Here is a 26489-nt window from a genome sequence, read left to right on the forward strand (position 1 = left end):
GAAATGGCTCAGGCTCACCCTCACCTTTAGGTTTTGAGGCTGCAGTGACAGCAGAAAGGATGGAGGATCCTCGGAAGAAGCCTGTCAAAGAAGTTCTTGGATTCATACAGTCATAGAGTCAAAGGGTCTTACAGTCATACAGGAAGGGAACAGACCCTTTGGTCCATCCAGTCCATGCTGAACATAATCCCAAACTAAACTAGTCCCGCGTGCCTGCTCCTGGCCCATATTCCTCCAACCTTTCCTATTCATGTATCCATCCAAATGTCTTTTAAATGTTGTAACTGTACCTGTACCCATCATTTCCTCTGGCAGATCACTCCACACACGAACTACTCTCTGTGTAAAAAATGTTGCCTGTCATGTTCTTTTTAAATCTTTCTCCTCTCACCTTCAAAATATGCACCTAGTTTTGAACTCCCCTACCTTAGTTAAAAGGCCCTTGCTATTCACCTTATCTATGCCCCTCATGATTTTCTAAACCGCTCCAGTGAAAAAAGTCCCAGCCTATCCAGCCTAACTTAACCCTTCCATTCCCAGCAACATCCTGGTAAATCTCCTCTGAACCTCTCCAATTTAGTAATATCCTTCCTATAGCAGGGCAATTAGAACTGTACATAGGTATTCCAGAAGAGGCCTCACCAACATCCTGTACAACATTAACATGATGTCCCAACTCCTCTACTCAAAGTTCTGAGCAATGAAGGCAAGTGTGTTAACGCCTTCTTAATCACTCTATCTATCTGTGATGCAAATTTCAAAGAATTATGTACCTGAACCTTTGGGTCTCTCTGTCCTACAACACTACCCAAGGCCCTACTCAGGTGACCATGGATAAGGCCAGGATGGTCTCACCACACAGTCCAGTGCTCTGCATTGCTATTCACTGCTGGGGTGCCTCAGTGTCACTGGGGTTTGATGACAGGATTCAACAGTGTAGGTGAGTGAAAGAGGAAGCAATTCCCCTAGTTGTGGTCTAGCAGTGGTCAAAAGAGAGAGAGGGAAAGACCGCAATGGCCCTCTACCAGGCCAGGAGCTGACATGGTAACCAGCAGAGAGAAACAGACAAGCAGCTCTTCACACACACTCTCCTTGTAATCTCCACAACCTCTACGCATGGAGATGTTATAGATGGTAATTGCTGGATCTTCTTTATTCTTCTCTCTCTCTCAAACACAATAATAATATTTGGTCACCTCTCAGGTCTCCTTTACGCTTTGTAAAGATTCACTGGTACTGTGACTCAGTCTCTCTCACTTTCACAGTCAAACACTCCAATGACAGATCCTGTCATTCAGTTCAAGTGTATTTAGGGTCAGGCAACAAATACTGGCTTTGCCAGTGATGCCCACATCCCATGAAAAGAATAAAGAAAAAATAATGAGTAAATCTAGAATGAAAGTCTCATTTTATTAATGGTAAATACCCATCAACTTCACTAAGGTCCTTGAAAGTAGGACTGTCATCCTTACCTGTTCTGGCCTATGTCATTCTGTAGCCACAGCAGTGTCACTGACTCTTAATTGCCTTAGGAAATCAGCGAGCAAACCTCTTAGTTATACCAAATGCTTCAGAAAGATCTAAAAGGAATAATATCACATGGAACACCCAGCACCAATTTAGGTACCGAAACTAACATTTGCAAATTGTGCCAAATGAACCCTGAAATGTTCTTACTAGCATCTGGGGACTTGTTCCACAATTGAAAGATATGTCCCACACCCTCGTCAAGCAGCAGCCTCATATACAATCGTACTCAACAAATCATACTGTTGTCTGAGGCACCTCTATCAATATCCCTTGGGTATGAATTGACCCCTGGCAGTAACCTCACGGCTTGACATATCCTTCATTCCACCCTTACCATAAACTAAGGGAATCATGGAATCCATACAGTGTGGAAACAGGCCCTTTGGCCCAACAAGTCCACACCGAACCTCACAGCATCCCACCCAGATCCATCCCCTCATAACCCACACATCCCTGAACACTTCGGGCAATTTAGCATGGACAATCCACCTAACCTGCGGATCTTTGGACTGTGGGAGGAAACCGGAGCACCCAGAGGAAACCCACGCAGGCACGGGGAGAATGTGCAAACTCCACACAGACAGTCACCTGAGGCTGGAATTGAACCCAGGTCCCTGGCACTGTGAGGCAGCAGTGCTAACCACTGAGCCACCATGCCACCCAGTCCTAATTCAATTAAGAGTACAGAGGAATATGCTAGGAGCAGCACCAGGCATACCTGAAAATGTGGTGCCAACCTGTTGAAACTACAACACAAGAACATGAAGAAATGGTTCAAGGTAATGGACACTGCAAGGATTATAGGCCCCACAACATCCCAGCAACAGTACAGAAGACTTGTTTTCGGGAACTAGCTAGGCTGTTCCGGTACAACTACAACACTGACAATGTGGAAAACTGCTTAAATATGTCACCTGCACCTCCCATTAGTTCAGCTCTCTTGTCCATATTTGGACAAAGGCTGCAATATGATCCAAAGTGTCTCTGGCAGAACAGTAGGCGATTGCTGCATAATCACCGTTTGATAGCCCTGTCAATAATACTTTCCAACGTTTTGCTAATAATGAAAGGAAGGCTTATGAGTGGTAATTGGCTGGGTTGTATTTGCCCTGCTTTGATGGACAGGTGTACCTGGCCAGATTTCCACATTGTCAGGCAGATGCAGTACAACAGCTTGGCTAGGAATGCAGCTAGTTCTGGAAGAGAAGTCTTCATTACTATTGTTGGATGTTGTTTGCTATTGGCAGAGGGCAGAGATCACAGAAGATTGTTCCACCTGAAGCAATAGTCAGTCACAAAGACAATGCAAGTCTCAGCATCAACCAAAGATCATTGGCGAATTCAATAAGCCCAGGATACCACAATTAGCTTTATCATTGTTGGGCCGATATGCCAAGAAATTAGACAGACTTCTTACTCCTCATCACCCATGAACATAGAACATAGAACAGTACAGCACAGTACAGGCCCTTCGGCCCACAATGTTGTGCCGACCTATTATCCTACTAAGATCAAACTACCCTGCATACCCTACATTTTACTATCCTCCATGTACCTATCTAAGAGTCGCTTAAATTATATGACTCCACTACCACTGCCGCCAACGCATTCCACACGCCCACCACTCTCTGTGTGAAGAACCGACCTCTGACATCTCCCCTACAGCTTCCTCCAATCATCTTAAAATTATGCCCCCTTGTAATAGTCATTTCTGCCCTGGGCAAAAGTCGCTGACTATCCACTTTATCTATGCCTCTCATCATCTTGTACACCTCTATCAAGTCACCTCTCATCCTTCTTCGCTCCAATGAAAAAAGCCGTACCTCTCTCAACCTTTCCTCATACGACCTGCCCTCCAATCCAGGCAGCATCCTGGTAAATCTCCTCTGCACCCTCTCTAAAGCTTCCATATCTTTCCTGTAACGGGGTGACCATAACTGAACACAATATTCCAAGTGTGGTCTAACCAGAGTTTTATAGAGCTGCAGCGTAACCTCACGGCCCTTAAACTCAATTCCCCTGCCAATGAAAGCCAACACACCATATGCCTTCTTTACAACCCAATCAACTTGGGTAGTAACTTTGAGGGATCAAAGGACATGGACTCTAAGATCCCTCTGTTCCTCCACACTACCGAGAATCCTGCCATTAACCCTGTATTCTGCATTCAAATTCGACCTTCCAAAATGAAGTGACACATGGTGGACCATTCTTGTGTGTGAATGTTGAATGAAGACAGGATGATGTTTGACTTTGAAATGAATCTACACTCCAACCCTCCCATTATCAAATCATTCAAATAGCCACAGGAAAATGGGCAGCACGGTAGCTCAGTGGCTAGCACTGCTGTCTCGCAGCACCAGGGTCCCAGGTTCAATTCCAGCCTTGGATGACTGCCTGTGTGGAGCTTGTATGTCTCCCTGTCTCCCTGTGTCCATGCAGATTTCCTCTGGGTGCTCTGGTTTCCTCCTGCAGTCCAAAGATGTGCAAGTTAGGCAGATTGACCATGCTAAATTGCCCATAGTGTGCAGGCTATGTGGACTGGCTAATGGAAATTCAGGGTTACATGGACAGAGCAGGGGGTGAATCTGGTATGATGCTCTTTGGAGTGGCGGAGTGGCTCAGTGGTTAGCACTGTTGCCTCACAGTGCCAGGAATCCAGGTTCGATTCCACACTGTCTGTATGGAGTTTGCACATTCTCCCCATGTCTGCGTGGGTTTCCTCCCACAGTCCAAAGATGTGCAGGTTAGGTGGATTGGCCACGCTAAATTGCCTGTAGTGTTCAGAGATGTATAGATTATAAGGGATGGGTCTGGTTGGGATGCTCTCAGGGTCGGTGTGGACTTGTTGGTCTGAAGGGCCTGTTTCCACACTATAGGGAATCTATGATCTGAGTATTACGGTTTCCACATTAGCACATTCACCAGGGCTCGATAAAAGACAGTTGTAATGAAAGCCAGAAAATACAAAGTATTGATAGCATAGAAACAGGTATGTGTTGGTCCAACAGATCCGAGCCAATGTATACACTCCACATTAGCCTCCTTCTATCTTTTTGCCACTAATCCAATACATCCTTCTGTCTTCATACACTGATCTAATTTCCTCTTGGATATTTCTCTGAATTGTTCCATACTCCAACCACTCACTGGGCATGGAGATTTCCCTTCAATTCATTCTTGGATTTTAGAGACTGTTATTTCGGACTCTTTGAATTGGTCTTGCTTACAAATGAGAACATCATTTTTGGCAGTTTGCAATTTTGTGGAGAAAAGAGTCTCAGACTAAGTTTAATCTTCAATTTCTGGTAGAATTCTAATAATTGTTTTGTATTCACTTGTGGGATATGAGTGACACTGGCTTACCAGCACATCCTTTTTTATAATATAGAGACAAGAACTGTTCATATTACCAAGTGTAATCTAGCCCAAGGCTCGATACATGTTAAACAAAACCTCTCTGTTCTTCATTTCTAGCTGTATATGCTTAGTTAGTTTGTACAGACTATTAACCTATGTGGTTACTTGTTGTGATTTATGTATCTGAAGCCCAGATCCTTCCATTCTTCTACCTCATTTACATGCTTACTTTCCAAGGATCTTTCTTCTAAGTGGTGAAAAGTGGTCCCAAAGTACACTTGGCTTTTCGTTTCATAGCCAGCTTTATATTCATTCTACCATTTGTCCCCTAACTCCACAAGTTCCAAACTTAACCAACTGAACACTATACAGTAGCTTACAGGACATAAGAATAGGAGTAGGCCATTCAGCCCTTTGAGCCGGCTGTGCCATTCATGATGGTTGTGTTCTCAACTCCATTTTCCTGTCCAGCCTCCATAACCCTTGACTTCCCCTTTTCATCAAAAATCTATACAATGCATTCTTGAATAAATTCAATAATCCAGTCTCCAACTACCCACAGGGAAGATAAATTAATCCTTATCTCTGTCTTAAAAAGAGATCTCTTATTCTTCCTCTGTATCCCCTTGTTCTCATCTGCCCTGTTAAGAGGAAACACCATCCCGGTGTCCACCCTATCACTTCCACTACAGATCTTACATTTTAAAAAGCTCACCTTTCAATCTTTAAACTTTCAGTTCAGCCTGTTCAGTCTTTCTTCATAAGATAAACCGTTCATCCCTGGAATGAATTGCATGAACCTTCTCTGAACTGCTTCTCATGCAATTACATCCATTTTCAAATGAGGATACCAAACTGTACACAGTTCCTCCGGGTGTAGTCCCACCAAGGCCCTGTAAATCTGCAATGAAGATTCTTTACCTTTGTATTCTACTCTGCATGCAACAAACAACAACATTCCTAATTACTTGCCAAAGCTGGAACCAAACTTTTTGTGATTCAGCTGTCAGGGCACCCAGACCCCTCTGTACCACAGAGTTCTCCATGTGAAGAGTACGCAGCTTTGCTATTCTTCCCACATTGCACCCAACCTGTCAAATTTCTGCACACTCACTCAACCTGTCAAGTTTCTGCACACTTACCCAACCTGTCAAATTTCTGCACACTCACTCAACCTGTCAAGTTTCTGCACACTTACCCAACCTGTCAAATTTCTGCACACTCACTCAACCCATCAAGTTTCTGCACACTTACCCAACTTGTCAAGTTTCTGCACACTCACTCAACCCGTCAAGTTTCTGCACACTTACCCAACCTGTCAAGTTTCTGCACACTCACTCAACCTGTCAAGTTTCTGCACACTTACCCAACCTGTCAAGTTTCTGCACACTCACTCAACCCGTCAAGTCTCTGCACACTCACTCAACCTGCCCACATGCCTTTTCAGACTCTCAAACTCCTCTTGAAAACTTACTTTCTGACCAAATATGTCGATTTCAACATGCACGTCAACATTTTGTTACTTCTTTAAAGAATTTGATAAGACTGCTGAATAATGAGCTTCCCTTTTGGAATCTCTGTTGATTGTTATATTTTCAGTTCCAAAGTATTGACTGTCTCTGTTATATCTTTAATAAGGAGTTCACTAATCTTCCTGTCACCAAGATTAAGCTTGTTCTAGAGTTCTCTGGATTTGGTCTAGAGTTCTCTGGATTTGTTTCACCTCCTTTCTTATACAGAGGGATCACAGTCTGCCCAGCCCTTTTTCTGATGAATTCTGATATCAATGATATAGTGCCTCCATTACATCCTCTCCAAAATTTTACATGGATTGATGCAATCTAAAATGATCATGTTTATCAATCGTCTGCCCCTTTTCAGTCTTAGATATTTTTACATCCTTTGTGATCTCTGATATTATGTCTACTATGCTAATTCTGGTAAACACTTAATGTTTCTGCCATTTTGCCGTCATTACCTGTGACTTCCTCAAATGAATCACTTAGCAGCCCTATTCCTATCCTGATTTTCCTTTTGTTATTTATGGATCTCTATATTTTTACATTACTTGATCATTTCATTTTGTAGTTTTGTTTTACTTCTTTCCTAACCTCTTTATGTTATCTCTTGTCATTCACTCCTTAGTTCTTTGTGTTTATGTCGTTTTCATTTGATCCTGTTTTGTCTTTATATCTTTATTCATCCATTGTGTTTAATTATAGACACATTTATTCCTTTTAAATGTTCTATTTCTGTGTTTGTCAGGAAATTTTTCGATTTATTTTTCTTTGTTTCCTTCTCAAGCCTTTAAAATTGACTCTTTTTCCAAGTTATTACTTTGGTTTTTGTCTTACTTAGGCCTCTTAAATTTTATCCCGTGTGATTTCTATTGTCCAACTACTCAGAGACATTGACTTCTTATTTGTTCTCCATTTTTAATTCCTGCAGCATTCCAACTCTTTCTGGATTTTTCACATTTGGTACAAGAAAGGAGTCTGACACCCAAAGTAAAAAACACATTCCATATTGTTTTTCTTGTCAGTTTATCTGATGTACTTAAAACCTCTAATTATTATTATTCCAAGTCCTTTATTCAGTTACATACACATTTCTTCCTCCAACCCTTTTCAACTATCAGGTAATCTGTGTTTCATTCCTGTTGGCATCTTTGGCTCCTTATTTTTTTTTATTTCAGCCTATATGTCTTCTGTTTCTAACTTTCTTTTGAGTTTAATCCAGACAAATGTGAGGTGATGGACTTTGGAGGGTCTAATGTGAGAGGGAAGGAAATGTCAGAACCCTTAGAAGCATTAACATACAGAGGGATGTAGGCGTACAGGTCCAAAGTTCCCTAAAAGTGGCAACACAGGTGGCTAAGGTGGTCAAGAAGGTATATGACATGTATGCCTTCTTCAGTCTGGCCATACCTGAAACCAGCGAGACATGTCGCTGCTGTGTTGAAGTTTAGTTAGGCCACATTTAGAATGTTGTGTCATCATCATTGGTCTTCCCTCACAGACAAGAATGACTCTCCTCCACTCTCAGGGTGGTTGTACAGACTGATGCAGCTACCGCAGACTCTGTTACACCTGGGGCAAGGTGATGGTCACAAGAAGGGGTGGGTGGGGCGTTCATGTGGCAGCATGCTCCATTTCGCTGTTTTCTCTTGGTTTCCATTTTCTCTCCAATGGCAAGTCTTGAGGTGCTCAACGCCTTCAGGCATGCTCCTCCTCTACTTTGGACAGTCTTGGGCCAGTGATTTCCAGGTGTCTGTGGGAATGCTGCACCTCACCACTGAGGCCTTGAGAGTATCACTGAAGCACTTCCTCTGTCCACCTGGGGCTCCCCTGCCAGTTCGGAGCTGGGAGTAGAGTATCTGCTCAGGGAGTCTTGTGTCGGTCACATGGACGATGTGCCCAGACCACTGTAGCCAATCAAAGTGGTCAGTGCCTCAATGCTGGGGATGTTGGCCTGGTCGAGGACACTGGTGTTGGTGTGTCTTTCTTCCCAGCAGGTTAGCAGGACCTTGCACAGGCAGCATTAGTGGTACCGCTCCAGGGCTTTGAGGCGTCTGCTGTAGACAGTCCATGTCTCAGAGCCATATTGGAGAGCAGGAACCAGCACAGCTCTGTAAACCATGAACTTGGTGTCAGATCTGATATTGTTGTCCTTGAACACCCTTTTCAAGATGGCTGAAGAATGCACTAACACATTGGAGGTGGTGCTAGATGTCTTCATCAATAGCTGTTTGGCCAACTGGGCAACTCTAAGGTATTGAAAGTGATCAACGTTGTCTAAAGCCTTCCGATGGACTTTAATGATTGGGGATTTACTCCATAATGCCAGGCCAGGTTGGTGGAGGATCTTCGTCTTGCAGATGCTCAAAGTAAGACCCATGCTGTCACATGCCTCCATAAATGTGCTGACAGTGGTGCAGGGTATGTCCTCTGAGATTGCACATACACAAGCATTGTATTGTGTTCAGTTCTGGTCACCACACTAGAGGGACTTTTGAGAGGGTACAGAAACAGATTACAAGGATTACAATTTTCTGAAGTAGGGTCCCAACCAGAAACGTCAGTTTTCCTGCTGCCTGGCCTGCTGTGTTCCTCCAGCTCTACACTGTGTTATCAGTTTACAAGGATGTTGCCTGGTTCGAAGGGTATTAGCTATGTGGTGAGATTGGACAAACTTGGTTTATTTTTACTTTTAAGTCAGAGGCTGAGGTGTGACCTGATAGAAGTTTACAAAATTATGAGGGCACAGATAGAATGGATATTCAGAGTCTTTTTCCCAGGGTAGAAATGCCAAAGACTACGGGATATAGGTTTAAGGTGAAAGGGGAACCTTTAAAGGAGACGTGACAGGCAAGTTTTTTTTTACACATAGGGTGATAAGTGCCTGAAATGCACTTTCAGAGGAGGTGGAGGAGGTGGTTATCATAGCAACATTTAAGAGATAGATACATGAATAGGCAGGGAATAGAGGTACATGGAACACATGGAGGTAAAAGGCTTTTTAGTTTAGCACAGACTTGGTGGGCTGAAGGGCCTGTTCCTGTGCTGTACTGTTCTTTGTTGTTTGTTCTAAATAAGGAGACCGATATTGTGCACAGTCCTCCAGATGTGGTCTAAACAATGCCCTGCATAACTGAAGCAGAACCACCTACCTTTACATCCAATTCCTCTCCCAATAGATCAGGACATTCTATCACTTTTCCTAATTACCTGCTGTACCTGCATACCAACCCCCTGTGATTCATACACAAGGATGCCTGGATTCCTTTACACCTCAGAGTTGTGAAATCTCTGACTATTTCAATAAAATGCTTTTTTATTCTTCCTGCTGAAGTAGATAAACTCATATCTTCACATATTCTACCGCATTTGTCAGATCTTTGACCACTCACATAACCCATCACAATCTGCTGTAGGTAGACTCACATGCTGTTAGGGAGGGAATTGATCGGGTTAGACTTGTCCTGCTTTTTATGTACAGGACATACCTGGACAATTTTCCACATTGTCGGGCAGATGCCAATGTTGTAACTGTACTGGAACAGCTTGGGTAGGGGAGCAGTAAGTTCTGGAGCACAGGTCTTCAGTACTATTGCCAGGAATGTTGTCAGGTCCAGTACCTCCCTCTTTGATTTGTGTCACGTGGAATGAATCAAACTGGCAGAAGCTCGGTATCTGATGCTGGGATCACCGTTCCCTCTCAGCCGGGCGTACATACAGCTGCTCTGATGCTCTGCGCACAGTGATCAGTGTGCTGACACCGGTCTCAGCATTAACTTTCTGGTTCCGGAATATGCTGCTGTGCACGGACCTCGAAGGCCTACAGAGCCATTAAGAGAATCAGACGAGGAGCTGCTGGGGACAATTGGACTAAGTGCCTTCTCCCAAGTTATTTAGAGAAGTTGTAAAACATTAAAGCCCCAGTAATGATCCCTGTGGCACTAAAGGACCATAAGACATAGGAGCAGAATTAGGCCATTCAACCCATCAAGTCTGCTCCACCACTCTATCATGGCTGATATGTTTCTCTGCCTCGTTCACCAACCTTCTCCCTATAAAACCCTTGATTTCATTATCAATCAGGAACCTATGTATCTCTGTCTTAAATACAGTCAATAACTTAGCCTTCACAGCTCTCTGGGGCAATGAGATCCACAGATTAACCACACTCTGTCTGAAGAAATTCCTCCTCACTCCCATGCAAAAAGGCTGTCCCTTCACTCTGAGGCTATACCCTCAGGTCCTAGACTCTCCTACTGGTGGAAATATCTTCTCCATTTCCACTCTATCCAGGGCTCTCAATATTCTTTAAGTTCCAAGCAGACACTCCCCACCCCATCCTTCTAAACTCTGGGTACAGACACCTAGTCCTCATATGACAAGCCCTTCAACCCCGGGATCATTCTTGTAAATCTCCTTTGGATCTCCTCCAAGGCCAGAACATCATTCCTTAGACACAGGGCCCAAAACCACTCACAATATTCCAATGTGTTCTGACCAGAGCGTTACACAGCCTCAGCAGTACAGCTCTGATCTTGTATTCTAGCCTTCTTGAAATGAATGCTAACATTGTATTTGCCTTCCTCAGTGGCAACTGAACCTGCATGTTAACCTTAAGAGAATCCTGAACTAGGACTCCCAAGTCCCTTTGTGTTTCAGATCTCCGAAGCCTTTCTCCATTTAGAAAATAGTCTATACCTTTACTCTTCCAACAAAGTGCATAACCTCACCCTTTCCCACATTGTATTCCATCTGCCACTTTTTTGCCCACTCTCCGAGCCTGTCCAAGTCCTTCTTCAGCATCCCTGCCCCTCCCACTTCATCAATACTACCTGTTGTTGCACCTATCTTTATGTAATCTGTAAACTTAGCAACAATGCCCTCAGTCCCTTCATCCAGATTGTCAATGTACAATGTGAATAGTTGTGGTCCCAACATGGATCCCTGCGGAACTCCACTAGTCATGAACTGCCATCCTGAAAAAGACCCCTTTATCCCCACTCTCTGCCTTCTGCCAGTCAGCCAATCCTCTATCAATGCCAGAACCTTGCCCCTAATACCACGGGCTCTTATCTTAATCAGCAGCTTCCTCTGCAGACCCTTGTCAAAGGCTTCAGGAAATAGATCACATCCACTGGCTGTCCTATGTCTAAGTTGCTCATTACCACCTCAAAGAATTCTACCAGATTTATCAGGTATGATCTCCCCTTGATAAAGCCATACCGATTAGTTTGATTTTACGGTGAACTTCCAAGTACTCGGCAATCATCCACACATCATTCATTATATCCTGACAACTAGATCATGACAGTATACATGTATTCATTGTTTCCTGTTGGCTAGTCAAACCTCTATCCATGTCTATATATTACCCCTATACCATAGGCTTTTATTTTCTGCAGTAAACTTTGCCATGGTACCTTATCAAATGCCTTCAGAAAATCTACTTAGGTACATCCATCAGTTTCCCTTTATCCACAGCACATTACTTTTTCAAAGATCTCCAATAAATTGATGAATCATGACTGCTCTTTTACAAAACTATATTCAATTGCCTGAATAGCATGCATTTTTCTAAATGCCCTGCCAATATTTAATAATACTTTGAGCTAACTGTCCTGTAGTTTGTTTCTGTCTTTCAGTTTTTGAATAAAAAGGATATTTTCACTCTTTTCCAATAGAACAGAAATTTCTCCAAATCAAGGAAGTTTTGGAAAATTAAAATTAATCCAGTAATTATCAATTGGCCACTTCTTGCGAGACCCTTGGACAAAGTCCACCAGGAGTCAGGGGCTTGTTAGTCTGCAGCTCCCAACAATATCCTCAAAATCACATTCCTGATGTTGGCAATTTACCTGAGTTCCTCTGTCCCATTTCCTGAGTCACAGCTATTTCTGGCATGTTATTTGCATCCGCTGTGTTGAAGACCAATGCAAAATACCCGTTGAATTCATCTACCATCTCCGTATTATCCTTGATCAATTCCACTGTGTGACTTTTAACAGAACCAATGCTTATTTTGTTGACTTTTTAAATTTTGAAATATTTCTGACTATTATTTTTCTCATACTCTTTTTCCATTTAATTTTTATTAATTCTTTATCATTCTTTGCTGTTTTTCATATTCTGTCCAATCTGACCATTCATCTTTGCATAACTACATGCAGGTTGTAAAAATATATTTAACCTTTCGAGTTAACCACAGATAGTGCTTCCCTTGGGATTTTTATTTCTCGTTGGAATATATGTGCAGTGTACGTTGTGAAATATCCCTTTTAGTTAGCTCTGTATTTATACCCTCAAAATTGTCCTTATTTAAATTTGAAATATTAGTCTTGAACCCACTCCTCTTTCCCTCAAACTGAATGCAAAATTCAATAATTTTACGATCGCCACTACCTAGAGGCACCTTGACTACGAGCTTATTAATTAATCCAACCTCACCGCACAATATGAGATTTGATATCGAGATAGCAAAAACTGTGCTGAAGAAGGGTCCCGACCCGAAACTTTAACTTTCCTGCTCCTCTGATGCTGCCTGGCCTGTTGTGTTCCTCCAGCTCCACACTGTGTTATTTATGAGATTTAATATAGCCTGCTGTTTGATTGGCTCCACAATATGCTAGTCTAAGGAAGTAGCCAGTGAACATTCTACTAACTCGTCACCTGGGTTACCTTTGCCTATCCAATTTTTCCTGTCTGTATGTAGGTTAAAATCCCTCCTGATTGCCACCATAGCTCTCTGAAGATCTTCCCTTCTTTCTCTACTCGATTCTACCTTGGGATTACTGTTGGGAAGCCTGGACACCACTCCACAAATCATTTCTTGCCTTTATTATAATCATCTCCACCCAAACTGACTTCCTGAAGTCAAATCATCCCTCCCTACTGAGCTAATACCATCACTAATTAACAGAACTACCCCGCTCCCTTTCCTAGTTTCCTCTCCTTCCAAAATGTCATGTAAACTTCAATATTCAGGTCCCAATTGATGCTATCTGACAGCTATCACCCTGGAACAGCTATCAGATTGATCTTATTTATCTCTATTTGTGCCATCTGTTTTGTTTCAAATGCTGGAACTTCAGATAGATACCTTTAAATTTGCCTTTTTTATTATTTTATTATTACAAAAATAATAAAATGTCTAATGTGGTTAATATCTAATCTCTAAATCTGTTGATTTGTCTTATCTTACTCTCTATCCCTTCCTGTCATGGTCACTTAATTATTTTCATTATTAATATCTTTCCTTTTGCCTTATCTCCACTCTTCGATTTACCAAATCTTCCCAAATTTGAGCCTTGCTCCATTAATTCATTTAAAAGGCTCGCTACTTCCCTTATATAGCTTGCTGGAACACCAGAACCAGCATGGCTCCAGTGTAGATTGTCCCAATGATATAGTCCCAATCCTTCCCTAGTAGTGCAGCTAGTGATCCATTGACAAAAACTTACTTCTGTCACACCAGTATTTGAACTATGCCTTCATTTCTCCAATCTTATTTGCCCTAAATCCAGTTTGCATGAAGCTCAAGTAATAATCCAGAGATTATTTGAGGTTCTGCTTCTTAATTTAGTGCCTAGCTCCTCATATTCATTATGCAGAATTTCCTTCCTCAATTTTTTGTTAAATTTTGTTTGTGTCTTCACTACAGATGATATAAAATATGTTCTAGAATTGGTGTAAATAAGGAGGTAGAAGAAACAGAGGAACTTAGTAAAATAACATCACAAATGAAGTGGTAGTAAGCAGACTAACAGATGTATGGGCCAACAAATCTTCAGGTTCAGGTCGAATTCATTCTCGGATCTTAAAAGGGGTTACTAATAAGGTAGCAGATGTAACGGTGATAATATTCCAAAATTTCCTAGGTTCAGGAAAAATTCCACCAGACTGCAGAGTAGCAAGTATTAGTCCTCTTTATGAGAAGAGAGGGAGTGAGGCATAGGAAACTTTAGGCCCAGTTAGCTTGGCATGTGTACGGGGAAGGTATTCAAATTGATCATTGCAGAGTTCATAGTTGCACACGTAGAAAATCTGAAGGTAATCAGGATGGGTCAGTATGTTTTTGTCAAAGCAAACTCACATTTAACTAATTCATTGATGTTCTTTGAAGAAGTAACATATATTGTAGCCAAAGAGGAAGCTGTGGGCACTATGTCTGGACTTCCAGATGATATTAAGGTTCCATATCTAAATTAGAGACTTTTAAGCGACTCTTGGATAGGCACATAGACGATAGTAAAATGTAGGGTATGCAGGGTAGTTTGATCTTAGTAGGATAATAGGTGGGCACAACATCATGGGCCGAAGGGCCTGTACTGTGCTGTACTGTTCAATGTTCTATGTAAATTATTCTGAAAAATAAGAGATTATGAATAGGGTAACATTACCACAGATAGAAGATTGGTGGGTTGAAAGAAAACAGAGAATATGGGGGCCCTTAAAGATCAAAGGGGTCATCTTTATGTTGAACCTCAGGAGATGGGAGAGATATTAAACGAATATTTTGTGTCAGTTCTTACTGTGGAGAAAGAAATGGAGGCCAGAGAACTTGGGGAAATAAATTCTGATGTTTTGAAAACAGTTCACATGACAGAAGAGGAAGTGTTGGAGGTCTTAGAAAATACAAAAGTGGATAAATTTCCGCGACCTTAACTAGCGTATCCAAGGACGTCATGGGAAGTTAAGGAGGAAACTGCGGGGCTCTTGCAGAAATATTTGTATCATCTATAAATACAGGTGAGGTGCCTGATGACTGGAGAGGGGTTAATTTTGTCCCTTTGTTTAAGAAAGGATTTAAGGAGAAACTGGGGAACTATAGCCCTGTAAATCTGACATTGGTGTTGGGTTAGTTGTTGGAAGTGATTCTGGAAGATTGGAATAATATGCAGTTGAAGAGGCAATGACTGATATGGGATAGTCAGCATGATTCTGTGTGAGGGAAATAGTGTCTCACAAACTTGACTGAGTTTTTGACCAAGTAACCAAGAATAGAAATCAGGGCAGAGTAGTCGATGTTGTTTACTTGGACTTTAGTAAAGTCTGTGACAAGGTTCCGCAAGGTAGACTAATTAGTAAAGTTAGATCACATGGGATTCAGGGTGAGCTTAATAATTGGCTTAACGGGAGGAGACAGAGGGTGATAGTGGAGGGTTGTTTTTCAGACTAGAGGCCTGTTACCAGGGGTGTTCTGGGGGGATTGCTTATCATTTATATAAATAATTTTGATGAGAATATAGAAGGCATGATTAGTAAGTTAGTAAGTAGAACAGAGAAACCTAGGGGTTCAGCTGCATATTTCTTTGAAGTTTGTATCGCTTATAGAACAGGGTGGTTAAGAAGGCATTTAGCACGCTTGCCTTCATTGTTCAGACCTTTGAGTATAGAATTTGGAATGTCATGTTGAGGTTGTCCAAGTCATTAGTGATGCCTCTTCTGGAAGACTGTGTCCATTTCTGGTTGCCCTATTATAGGAAGGATGTTATTAAGCTGGAGGGGGTTCAGAAAAGATTTACCAGGACGTTGCTGGGTATGGAGGGTTTGAGTTATAAGGACAGCCTGAATGGGCTAGGACTTTTTTCACTGGAGCATAGGAGGTTGAGGGGTGACTTTATAGAGGCTTTTAAATCAGAAGGGGTACAAATAAGGTGAATGGCAGGGCCTCTTCCCTAGGATGAGGGATTTCAAGACTAGGGGGCATATTTTTAAGGTGAGAGGAGAAAGATTTTAAAAAGAAATGAAGGGTGACATTTTTACACCAAGAGCGGTTCATGTGTGGAATGAATTTCCAGAGGAAGTGGTGGATGCAGGTACAGTTGCAATATATAAAAGACATGTAGATAAGTTTATGAATAAGAAAAGTCTGGAGGATTATGGACCAAGTGCAGGAAGGTGGGACTAGCTTAGTCTGGGATTATGGTCGGCACGGACTGGTTTAACCGAAGGTCTGTTTCCGTGCTGTATGACTCTATGACTCTAATATACATAAATGAGTTTTAGTCTGATTACATCCTGCTAATGAGTGGAATCCCTCAGGGGTCTGTGCTGGAGCCACAACTGTTTATAATTTACATCAATGACTCAGATGAAGGAAGTGATGGCATGGTGGCTAAATTTGCAGATGACACAAAGATAGGTAAGGAAGGTATCTTGTGAAGAAGGAAGGAGGCAGGGTCAGTGAGTATTTCTCGGGCAAAGTAAGACAGATTTTTTTTATAAGAAGGAAATCAAGATTATCGGGGTAGATGGGAATATGGAATTTGAAACAAAAACTGATCAGCCACAATATCATTGAATGGCAGAGTACACTCAATGGGCTGAATGGCCTACTTCTGCTCCTGTTTCATATATTTATGTGTTTTTCTAGCTACATCATTGGTACCTAGCCACTTAAATGGATTCTGATGGTCAGTTAGCTTATTCAGCATGCAGCCCACACTCTCATCCAACCACACTACTGGAACCTCAAACTTAGCGGGCAATTTCAAACACCGAGCCTCCTGCATTCCTGCCCTATCGCCCCCTTCCCTGCCTGATTTGCTGTGATACCCTCCGTTACCCGTCCAGTCCAATAATCAAATCTAACTCACAGCACACCGTGGTTGCCCCAGGTGAGACTGGCATCCAGTAGCTTCCATATACTGCTGCTCTGACACATAACCTGGTCCTGATGTGCTTCAATTATGTATTTCAATTCAATTCAAAAAATAGTTTTTGCATAATTTCTTCACCAAACCACCAGTTCCAAAAGCATTTTAAACTTTAGGATTAGAAAGACCTTAACCACTTACCATGTACTCACCTTAGAACTAATCCCTGGGGGGGGGGGCGGGGTGTAAAAGAAAATGGAAAAAAGTTAAGGAGAATTTCCTTCCCCTCCTGATCTAAGTCCCTTACTTATTCAACTCTCACCACTCTGTTCAAAGTCATCCTCAGTGCTATGTCACACTGAGATCACTCTTCATGCTCTAAACCTGAAGAGTTAGCTCAGTCCCTGGGATGGAAAAAAAATAGCTTAAGCAGGTTTTCTTAATTAACAAACTTCAGCTGCTCTGCAATAGAGAGCTTATATTTATCCCTACTTAAGCCTGGATGAAATTTAGAATTTAAATAGTAAATAACAGTTAAATACTAAATGTGAAATACAAACAAAATTCATTTTCAGAAAGAAATTAGAAACTCTCTCACTCATCCACTTTTCAGCTTTCTGGTCAAATTCATCCTCAGTGCCAAGTCACACTGAGATTCCTCAGATAACAGATCGGTTGCAATGATTCAGCAACAACTTCTTTCTCATTGTATCATCTGACTACCCAGACAATAGAAGGCAAGCTCAGTGGATTATGGGATAGTAAGAACTGCCAATGCTGGAGTCTGAGATAACACAGTGTGCAGCTGGAGGAACACAGCAGGTCGGACAGCATCAGGGGAGCAGGAAAGCTGGCGTTTTGGGTCAGAGCCCTTCTCCAGAAATGGGGCAATTTCTGAACAGGGGTCCCGACCTGAAACGTTAGCTTTCCTGCTCCCCTGATGCTGTCTGGCCTGCTGTGTTCATCCAGCTCCACACTGTGTTATCAGTGGATTATGGTCTTTTTATTATGTCTAGTAATTCCTATGCTCCAGATAGTCCTGTCAAATTTGGAAAGCGTACAAATTGTATATTTCTGGACTATTTGTACAGACGCAGACAACCAAAGCTAAGTCAGGCTGACTGAACCCATTAGAAACAGTATTAAATGAAGAGTACAATTCTAAAGGGGATGCAGGAGTAAAGGGACCTAGGTGTTTATGTGCATGGACCCAAGGGTCTGTTTCCACGCTGCATGACTCTATGAATCATTAAAGATATTCCTGTAGGAGATCTCCTCTTTAACTGCCTACTTTATTGAACATGTAAGGGGTGTGACAGAGAGTTATCACAGACAGCATTGCCACAATCTTTAGAATGGCTAATCCTGAATTGCTCCTTAGCTTCTCTCAGCGCTCACCCATCACTTCAAGTGACAGTGAAGTTGATGATGTGCAACACTCTTCACTATAATCCAATTATGTTCATGTTATGTTCATCATCTTTCTATCATTGTGATGGATGATGAATATATAGCTTGAATTCCACTGATTTTTCAATATAACTCTTAAGACTTCTTTGTTTACCACACATTCCCAATTTTTTTTTAGCAGAACAAATATTCATTGAACAGAGTATTCTAAGTATGGCCTGGTTAATATATTGTAGAACCTATTACAATTTCTCATTTCTTCCTGTTTTTTATACAGTCTATTGCTACCTTGTCAAGAAATTGAAAGTAAGAAGTTGGGTATCATTTCAAGTCGACTCCTGTTCAATGTACAATTGTTAAAACACATTTTCCTCCTGAATAATCAACAGTATTTCACATTTACTGAGTTTTTTTATCTTCCAACTGTTAATCAATCTTAACGTTGCAATATTCTAAAATGTTAACTAATTTTGCAACAGTTTTATTACGAATTTTCATGGATCAGAATGTTTTAGAATTCTGTTCAAGAAATTACACAAAACATAATATTTTGGAATCCCTATAATAAACAAACTTTAATGTGGTACATATATCTGGTCATGAACATCATACAAACCACTTCCAAGTAAATATTGAGTAAGCAACCATGAGTTTTGGATTCATTTGAGGTAACTTTACAAACAGACAGAAAAACAATGTTCTTTCCTGGTTAAAGAACAGCTACAATACTATTGGAGTATTAAGTCATGGTTATATGTTTATCCTAACAGTTGTTATTCTGTAGTCAAATGCAAAGTCACAATAAAAGCACTGGATTAAATTCACTAGAACACACATTGGCTGATTTATTTTCAATTGCCAAGAAAATGTTACCTTGCTTTCAGTGCAGTAACCAGCAATATTCTTACCCCAAAGAAACCCATCCAACTCTAACTCACAATCAAATTCTGCTGTATTGATTCATAGACGAAATAAAGTCACCTTTTATTTCATTTAACTTTAATCCAAGAAAAAAACACAGTAAAATTTAGGAAATTTTAAATAAGCTGTGTGTACGCATAGGCCAAAATGTGAAGTACTAAATACAAGTTAATCATGACTTTGTTGAAACTGACTGAAACCAATGCTTACAAATAAGAGTCTGACTCAAGACGCCTAACACAGATGACTTCATTATGGACATATTGAAGAACTATCCTTCTCCTTCTCGGACACTGTTTTGGGACCAAGGATGACCTTTTTCCACTCTGGAATTGTGGATCCTGAAGCAACAAAACAGTTCATTGCTGGGTTGACACACTGCCACAGAAGGTAACCTGTTATTCGAACTGGCAGTAATAGAGATGTATAGCACGGAAACAGACCTTTTGGTCCAACTCGTCCACACCAACCAGATATCCTTAACTAATCTAGTCCCATTTGTCAGCGTTTGGCCCATATCCCTCTAAACCCTTCCTATTCATATACCCATCCACATGCCTCTTACATGTTGCAATTGTACCCAGCTCCACCACTTCATCTGGCAGCTCATTCCATACAGGCACTACCCTCTTCGTGAAAAAGTTGCCCCTTCGGTCCCTTTTAAGTCTTTCTCCGCTCACCTATGCCCTCTAATTTTGGGCTCCTCTACCCTGGGAAAAAGACCTTGTCTATACACCCAACCCATGTGCCCCATGATTTTATAAACCTCTATAAGGTCATCCCTCAGCCTCCAACACTCCAGGGAAAATAGCCCCAGCCGAATCAGCCTCTCCCGATAGCACAAACCCTCCAACCTTGGCAACATCCTTGTAAATCTTTTCTGAACCCTTTCAAGTTTAACAAAATACTTCCTATAGCACGGAGACCAGAACTGAATGCAGTATTCCAAAAATGGCCTAACCAATGTTCTGTACATCTACAACATGACATGCCAACTCATATACTCAATGCACTAACCAATAAAGGCAAGGGTACCAAACAGCTTATTCACCACCCTGTCTACCTGTGACTCCACTTTCAAGGAATTTGAATGGAATGGCTGGGTTTTCATATGCTCCAGAAGCATGAGCTCAATGCTTAATTTGTCATCAGACACTCTTTTTCTCAGACAGCCCAATGCTGTGCTGGGGTTGACGTTAAAGTTCATCATTGATACCTGCCCTCGCTGAAAGGAGGCTCCCAAAGGAATGAGCGCTCTAACCGTACGGGCATTGTGAGTCTACCTACAACAAATGGACTGCAGCAGTTCAAGAAGACAGCTCACCACCACCTTCTCAAGGGGCAACTAGGGATGGGCAATATACACTGGCCCAGCCGGTGACACCCTTGTCCCATGAATTGAAAATATATATATCCATGTGATCCAGTGGCTCACCGGGGTTATATGACTATCTTCATAGCCAGAGGACAGTGTTGCACTTTGGGAACAAACTAGGAGAAAACTTTTGACATGAACTGGGAGACCCACTCCCTACTGAAGTCCAGGTCTGAGCTGTACAAGTCAGGTGACACCGAATTATACAGGAAATCCAGGTACGACCATCAGAGATGGCAAGACCCAATACTAAACTAGGCTCGAGACCCATACCAACCACATGGACCCCCAATGTTTGTGGCAAGGGTTATATGACATAACAGGCTCCAAAGCTAAGTTGATCAGAATCGGGGGCAACAGTACATCCCTACCCAATGAGCTCAACGCATTCTATGCTCGCATTGAACAGAAGGTCAGTGAAACAATGTCACCTATCCCAACCGCCTCAGATGCACCTGTACCCATAGTCACTGCCATTAGATCGGCTTTCTTGAGAGCGAAGCCATGGAAAGTACCTGGCCGTGCACTCAGATCCTGTGCAGACCAGCTAGTGGGAGTATTTGCTAACATCTTTAATCTCTCCTTACTATGATCTGAAGTCCACACCTGCTTCAAGAAAACCATCATACTGCTGCCAAAGAAAAATCATGCAGCATGTCTAATGGCCACTGCCCAGTCGCTCTGATGCCCATCCTTATGAAGTGCTTCGAGAGGTCAGGCATGGTTCACATCAACTCCAGCCGATCAAACTGCCTTGATCCTTTGCAATTCATGTTTCAGCACAACAGGTCCACAGCAGATGCCATCTCCCTGGCCTTAAACCCGTCCCCGGAACATCTGAATAACAAGAATATCTACGTTAGGCTCCTACTTATTGACTACAGCTCTGCCCTCAACACCATAATTCCAAACAAACTCATCTCTAAATTCTGAGGCATAGGTCTTGGCTCCCCCTTCTGTAGTTAGTTCCTTGACTTCCTGACCCACAGACTGCAATCAATAAGGATAGGCAACAACATCTCCTCCACCATAATTCTCAACATCGGTGCCCCACAAGGCTATATATTCAGCCACCTACTATATTACTCGTACACACATGACTGTGTGGCCAAATTCCACCCAACTCCATTTACAAGCTTGCTGATGACATCACCTTTGTAAGTCGGATCTTGAACAATGACGAGACAGTATTCAAGAAAGAGATTGTTGTCTTTACACCATGCTGCTAAGCAGTCAATCTCTCCATCAATATCAGCAAAAGGAAGGAGCTGGTCATTGACTTCAGGAAGCCGAGTGGAGGGCACACCCGCTGTCTACACCAACGGAGCTGAGGTGGAGATAGTCGAAAGCGCCAAGTTCCTGGGAGTGACAATCACCAACTATCTGTCCTGGTCCAGTCATGTTGACACTACAGTCAAGAAAGTACAACAGCGTATCTACTTCCTCAGGAGGCTAAGGAAATTCGGTATGTCCACAAGGTTCTGACCAATTTTTATACATGCACCACAGAAAGCTCCTATCTGGATGCATCACATGTATGACAACTGCTCTTCCCAAGACCGCAAGAAACTACACAGAGTTGTGAGCACAGCCCAGTCCATCACACAAACCAGCCTTCCAACTACTGACTCCATCTATACTTCTTACCGCCTCGGGAAAGCAACCGACATAATCAAAGACCCCTCCTACTCCAGTTATACTCTCTTCCATGCTCTCCCATCGGGCAGAAGACATAAAAGTTTGAATACACGTGCGAACACATTCGAGAACAGCTTCTTCCCTGCTGTCATCAGACTCTTGAACAGACCTCTCAAATGTTAATGTTGATATCTCTCTCCGCACTTTCCCTGTGGCTGTAACGTTGTATTCTGTGCTCTGTTCCGCTACCCTGGTGCGCTTTGTATGGTAGAATCTGCCTGTATAGCAGACAAAACAACACTTTTCACTGTATCTCGGTACATGTGACTATGATAAATCAATCAATAACAATCATCCAATTTCATCAGAGAGGTAAATACAAGACCCATTGGAGCCTGCTCAAATCCATCAACATCTGAGTAAGGGACTGTGAGGATATCTGCAATGCCTGGGCTAGTACAGAAACTGAAAACAATGCATCACACAAACCCGTCTATCACCTTCACCAACTTGGTTCCCAAACAATATGGCCAGCAGAAGTATTGCAGCAAGTGTGGGCTTGTGTGGTGTGATGATTCATTACGTCTTACGCTACAATGCTGCAACTCCCACTGTAGGATCTCGGTGGACATGCTGGCTAAGGAAATTCAGCATGTCCAGAAGGATTCTCACCAACCTTTATACATGCACAATAGAAAGCATTCTATCTGGATGCATCACAGCTTGTTACAGCAACTGTTCTGTCCAAGTCCATAAGAAACCACAGAGTTGTGAACACAACTCGATCCATCATACAAGCCAATTTTCCATCCACTGACTCCATCAATACTTCTGGTTGCCTCAGAAAGGCAGCCAATATCAAAGGCCCCTCCCAACCCGGTTATAATCTCTTCCAATACTTCCGTAAGGCTGAAGATACAAATGCTTAAGTACTCATATCTACAGGTTCAAGACCACCTCCTTCCCCACTGTTATTACACTTCTGAATGGACCTCTCAAACTTCAAATCTAACGTTGATCTTGCTTTTGAATTTACTTTGTATTCCTCACTCTATTCAATCACCCAATGATCTTTGTATCTTATGATCTGCCTACAATGTACGCTAAACAAAACTTTTAACTGTACTTAGGTAGATGACAATAATAAATCAAATCAAATCAACCATGTAGGGCTGAAACCGGCATTATGTACCTCACAATTGTTTCTCTGTATTTTCAAATCGGAGCACCATGGACCAATGCTACTACTCCTTTACAATATAACTACAACCAGATATTGAAAATCTTACATCCTGTTTGCACATATAATAAAAACTGCCTATGTAAACTTGTTATGCCATATGTACACTATCCTGCCACTGGAGATGGTTCACCATTGATGGAAGCAATTATATCATAACACAGCTGTACAGGTATCTATTAGATTGGATGGTAACTAATGTAACCCCACAATTTAAAAAAGGAGATAAAATGAAAACAGAGAATTATAGACCAGTAATCCTGACAATGACAGCAGGGAAAATGCTGGAATCCATTATAAATTGGACAGAGTCAGCATGGATTTACAAAAGGGAAATCGTATTTGACAAATCTATTGGCATTTTTCAAGGAAGTAACTAGTAAAGTGGATAAGGGGGATTCAGGGAATATGGTACACTTGGACTTTCAGAAGGCTTTTGATATGTTCCCACACAAGAGAATAGCATGCAAAGTTAGAGCACATGGGATTGGGGGTAGTGTACTGACATGGAGAGAGAACTGGTTGGCAGAAGGAAGCAAAGTCAGAACAAAAAGATCATTTTTCAAGTAGCAGGCAGTGGTAGTTGGGTACCAGAGACAGTCCATCCGTTTACAATAAATATTAATGATTTACGGAATGGAACTAAATGTAATATCTCCAAGTTTGCTGATGACACAAAGCTGGGTGGGAGGGTGAACTATGAGGAGTACTCAGAAATTTCAGTGTGAATTGGACAAAGTTGAGTGAGTGTGCAAACACACGGCAGATTCGGTATAAGGTAGATAAACGTGAAGGCTTCCATTTTGGCTGCAAAAGGAAGAAGGCAAATTATTAATCTGAATGGTAATAAATTGCAAAAGGGGAAGGTGTAGAGATACCTGGGTGTCCTTGTATACCAGTCACTGAAAGTGAGCATGCAGATGCAGCAGGCAGTGAAGAAGGTAAATGGTACATTGGCCTTCACAGTGAGAGGATTTGAGTACAGGAGCAGGGATGTCTTGCTGCAATTACGCAGGGCCTGAATGAGACCACACGTTGAATATTGTGTGCAGTTTTGGACTCCTTATCTAAGGAAGAGTGTTCTTGCTAGAAAGTGAGTGCTGCAAAGGTTTAACAGACTGATTCCTGGAATGGCAGGACTGACGTATGAGGAGAGATTGGATTGGTTAGGATCATTGGTATGATTCTGAGAGAGCGAACAGACTCAAAACATTAACGCTGCTTTCTCTCCACAAATGCTGCCAGACCTGCTAACTTTCTCTAGCAATTTCTGTTTTTGTTCAGTTAGACTATGTTCACCGCAGCTTAGAAAAACGAGGGGGCAAGTCTTAGAAACCTGTAAGAAATATCTGTAGGACTAGACAGGGTAAACATGGGAATTTCAGAAACAGGCATCACAGTCTGAGGATACAGGATAAACCTTTTAGGACTGAGATGAGGAGAAATTTCTCCACCCAGAGTGGTGAGCCTGTGGAATTCTTTGTCACAGAAAGCAGTAGAGACGAAAATATTGAGTGCATTCAAGCAGGAGTTAGGTATAGTTCTTGGCGCTAAAGGGATCAAAGGATGTGGGGAGAAATTAGGAACAGGGACTGAGTTGGATGATCAGGCATGGTCATATTGAATGATGGAGCATGCACAAAGAGTTGAATGGCCAACTCCTTCTCCTGTTTTCTATGTTTCTAAATTTGGATGAAAGAATGTATAATGGAAACCTAATTAGTACAAAACGCATGACTTTGACATTAGAACTGAGGTATGTCTGAATGTCCTGGGCAAATTGTCACTACCGGTAAACTTGTTCTACTGGAAGTCTATAGCTGGTGTTGACGCCCCATGTTTGACAATTTGAGGACATGAGTGAAAGGTTGTTGATACAACATAATGCTACATCTTAGATCTTCACAGGTAATTAAATTGAGCATGGGGTCTGGCAGCAAACAACAGAAACTGAAAGAAGACCACAGTTTGCACAGTCTAATTCTTTAGCAACCACAGAAGAGTGGCTTACCCCAGTCTGTTCCCACGTTATCTGTCAAGCCTATCTCTTGCTCTGTAGCATCATGAGGTGCCAATCTGTGATCTGTTACACACTGACGTCAATGACAAAACACAGTGACATGATGTTCCCGTCAGCGACTAGGCTCCAGCAGTTCAGTTTTCCTGCTTCCTATCATCATACATGCCCCCTACACGTAAACACATATTCATCCAAAGTATGCACGCTATAAAAATAAACAGCCCGTTTTTGGCGAAATTGCCTAATTAATAATTTTTAATTAAAGTGTTTGTTTTTGTTTTGCATTACTCTCCCCTGAAAGCAGCATGAGGTTTTATGACAGAAGGCCGTAAGGATCCATTAATCCCTTTTGCTGGCCAGCATTTTATTTTTTTTGCACGACAGAGAATGCAAAAGCTGTTGTGCAACAACAATGAAAGGGTCCTGTGAAGTTAGACCTGACAGTAGTGAATCAGGAGGCTGTAATGTGAGCCTCTGTAAGGGCAGTCAGATGGATTTTTAACAGAATCACAAGTTTGCTGGCCTAAGGCAGGCCCTGACAGTAAATGATTGCAGCAGTTTCTCTTCCAGACTAGGTCATGAACTCACACACACACACTCACTCCGTCACCTACAAACTTTACACATAGATTCACAAAGCTGAAGGAGGGGCTGTCTAACATTGCAATGGGGTTATTGGGGTTTTTTTTTACCGTTCGTGCTGCCTCCGCCCAGGTCCGTCCTTTCTTTTTCCTCTGTTTCTCCTTCATGTCGGTTCAGGGGGAAAAGGCTCACAGTTGCTGAAGGTTATGGAGACTCTGTGCAGGCTGTGGGTGGGGAGCTGTCTCTGTCTCTCCCTGTGTCAGTCTCAGTGAGTGACAGCCCAGCTCCTGCTCTGTACACC

General features: G+C 42.1%; 1 protein-coding gene across 2 annotated transcripts in view; it reads right to left on the minus strand.

Annotated features, from left to right (window-relative positions):
- Window positions 1-26483, minus strand: part of LOC109913001 (putative Polycomb group protein ASXL2) — a 245321-nt gene extending 218838 nt beyond the window's left edge. For both annotated transcript variants that reach the window (XM_048596839.1, XM_048596836.1), the window contains exon 1: window positions 26299-26483. Coding sequence is in view for 1 of the 2 variants with exons in the window: in XM_048596836.1 (XP_048452793.1) it covers window positions 26299-26355 (57 nt within the window). In the remaining variant the exon portion in view is untranslated. The remainder of the gene's footprint in view (window positions 1-26298) is intronic.
- Window positions 26484-26489: the final 6 nt, after the last annotated feature.

Source organism: Rhincodon typus, chromosome 5 (genome assembly GCF_021869965.1).
Source record: "Rhincodon typus isolate 14 chromosome 5, sRhiTyp1.1, whole genome shotgun sequence".
In the NCBI taxonomy this organism is placed as follows: Eukaryota; Metazoa; Chordata; class Chondrichthyes; order Orectolobiformes; family Rhincodontidae; genus Rhincodon; species Rhincodon typus.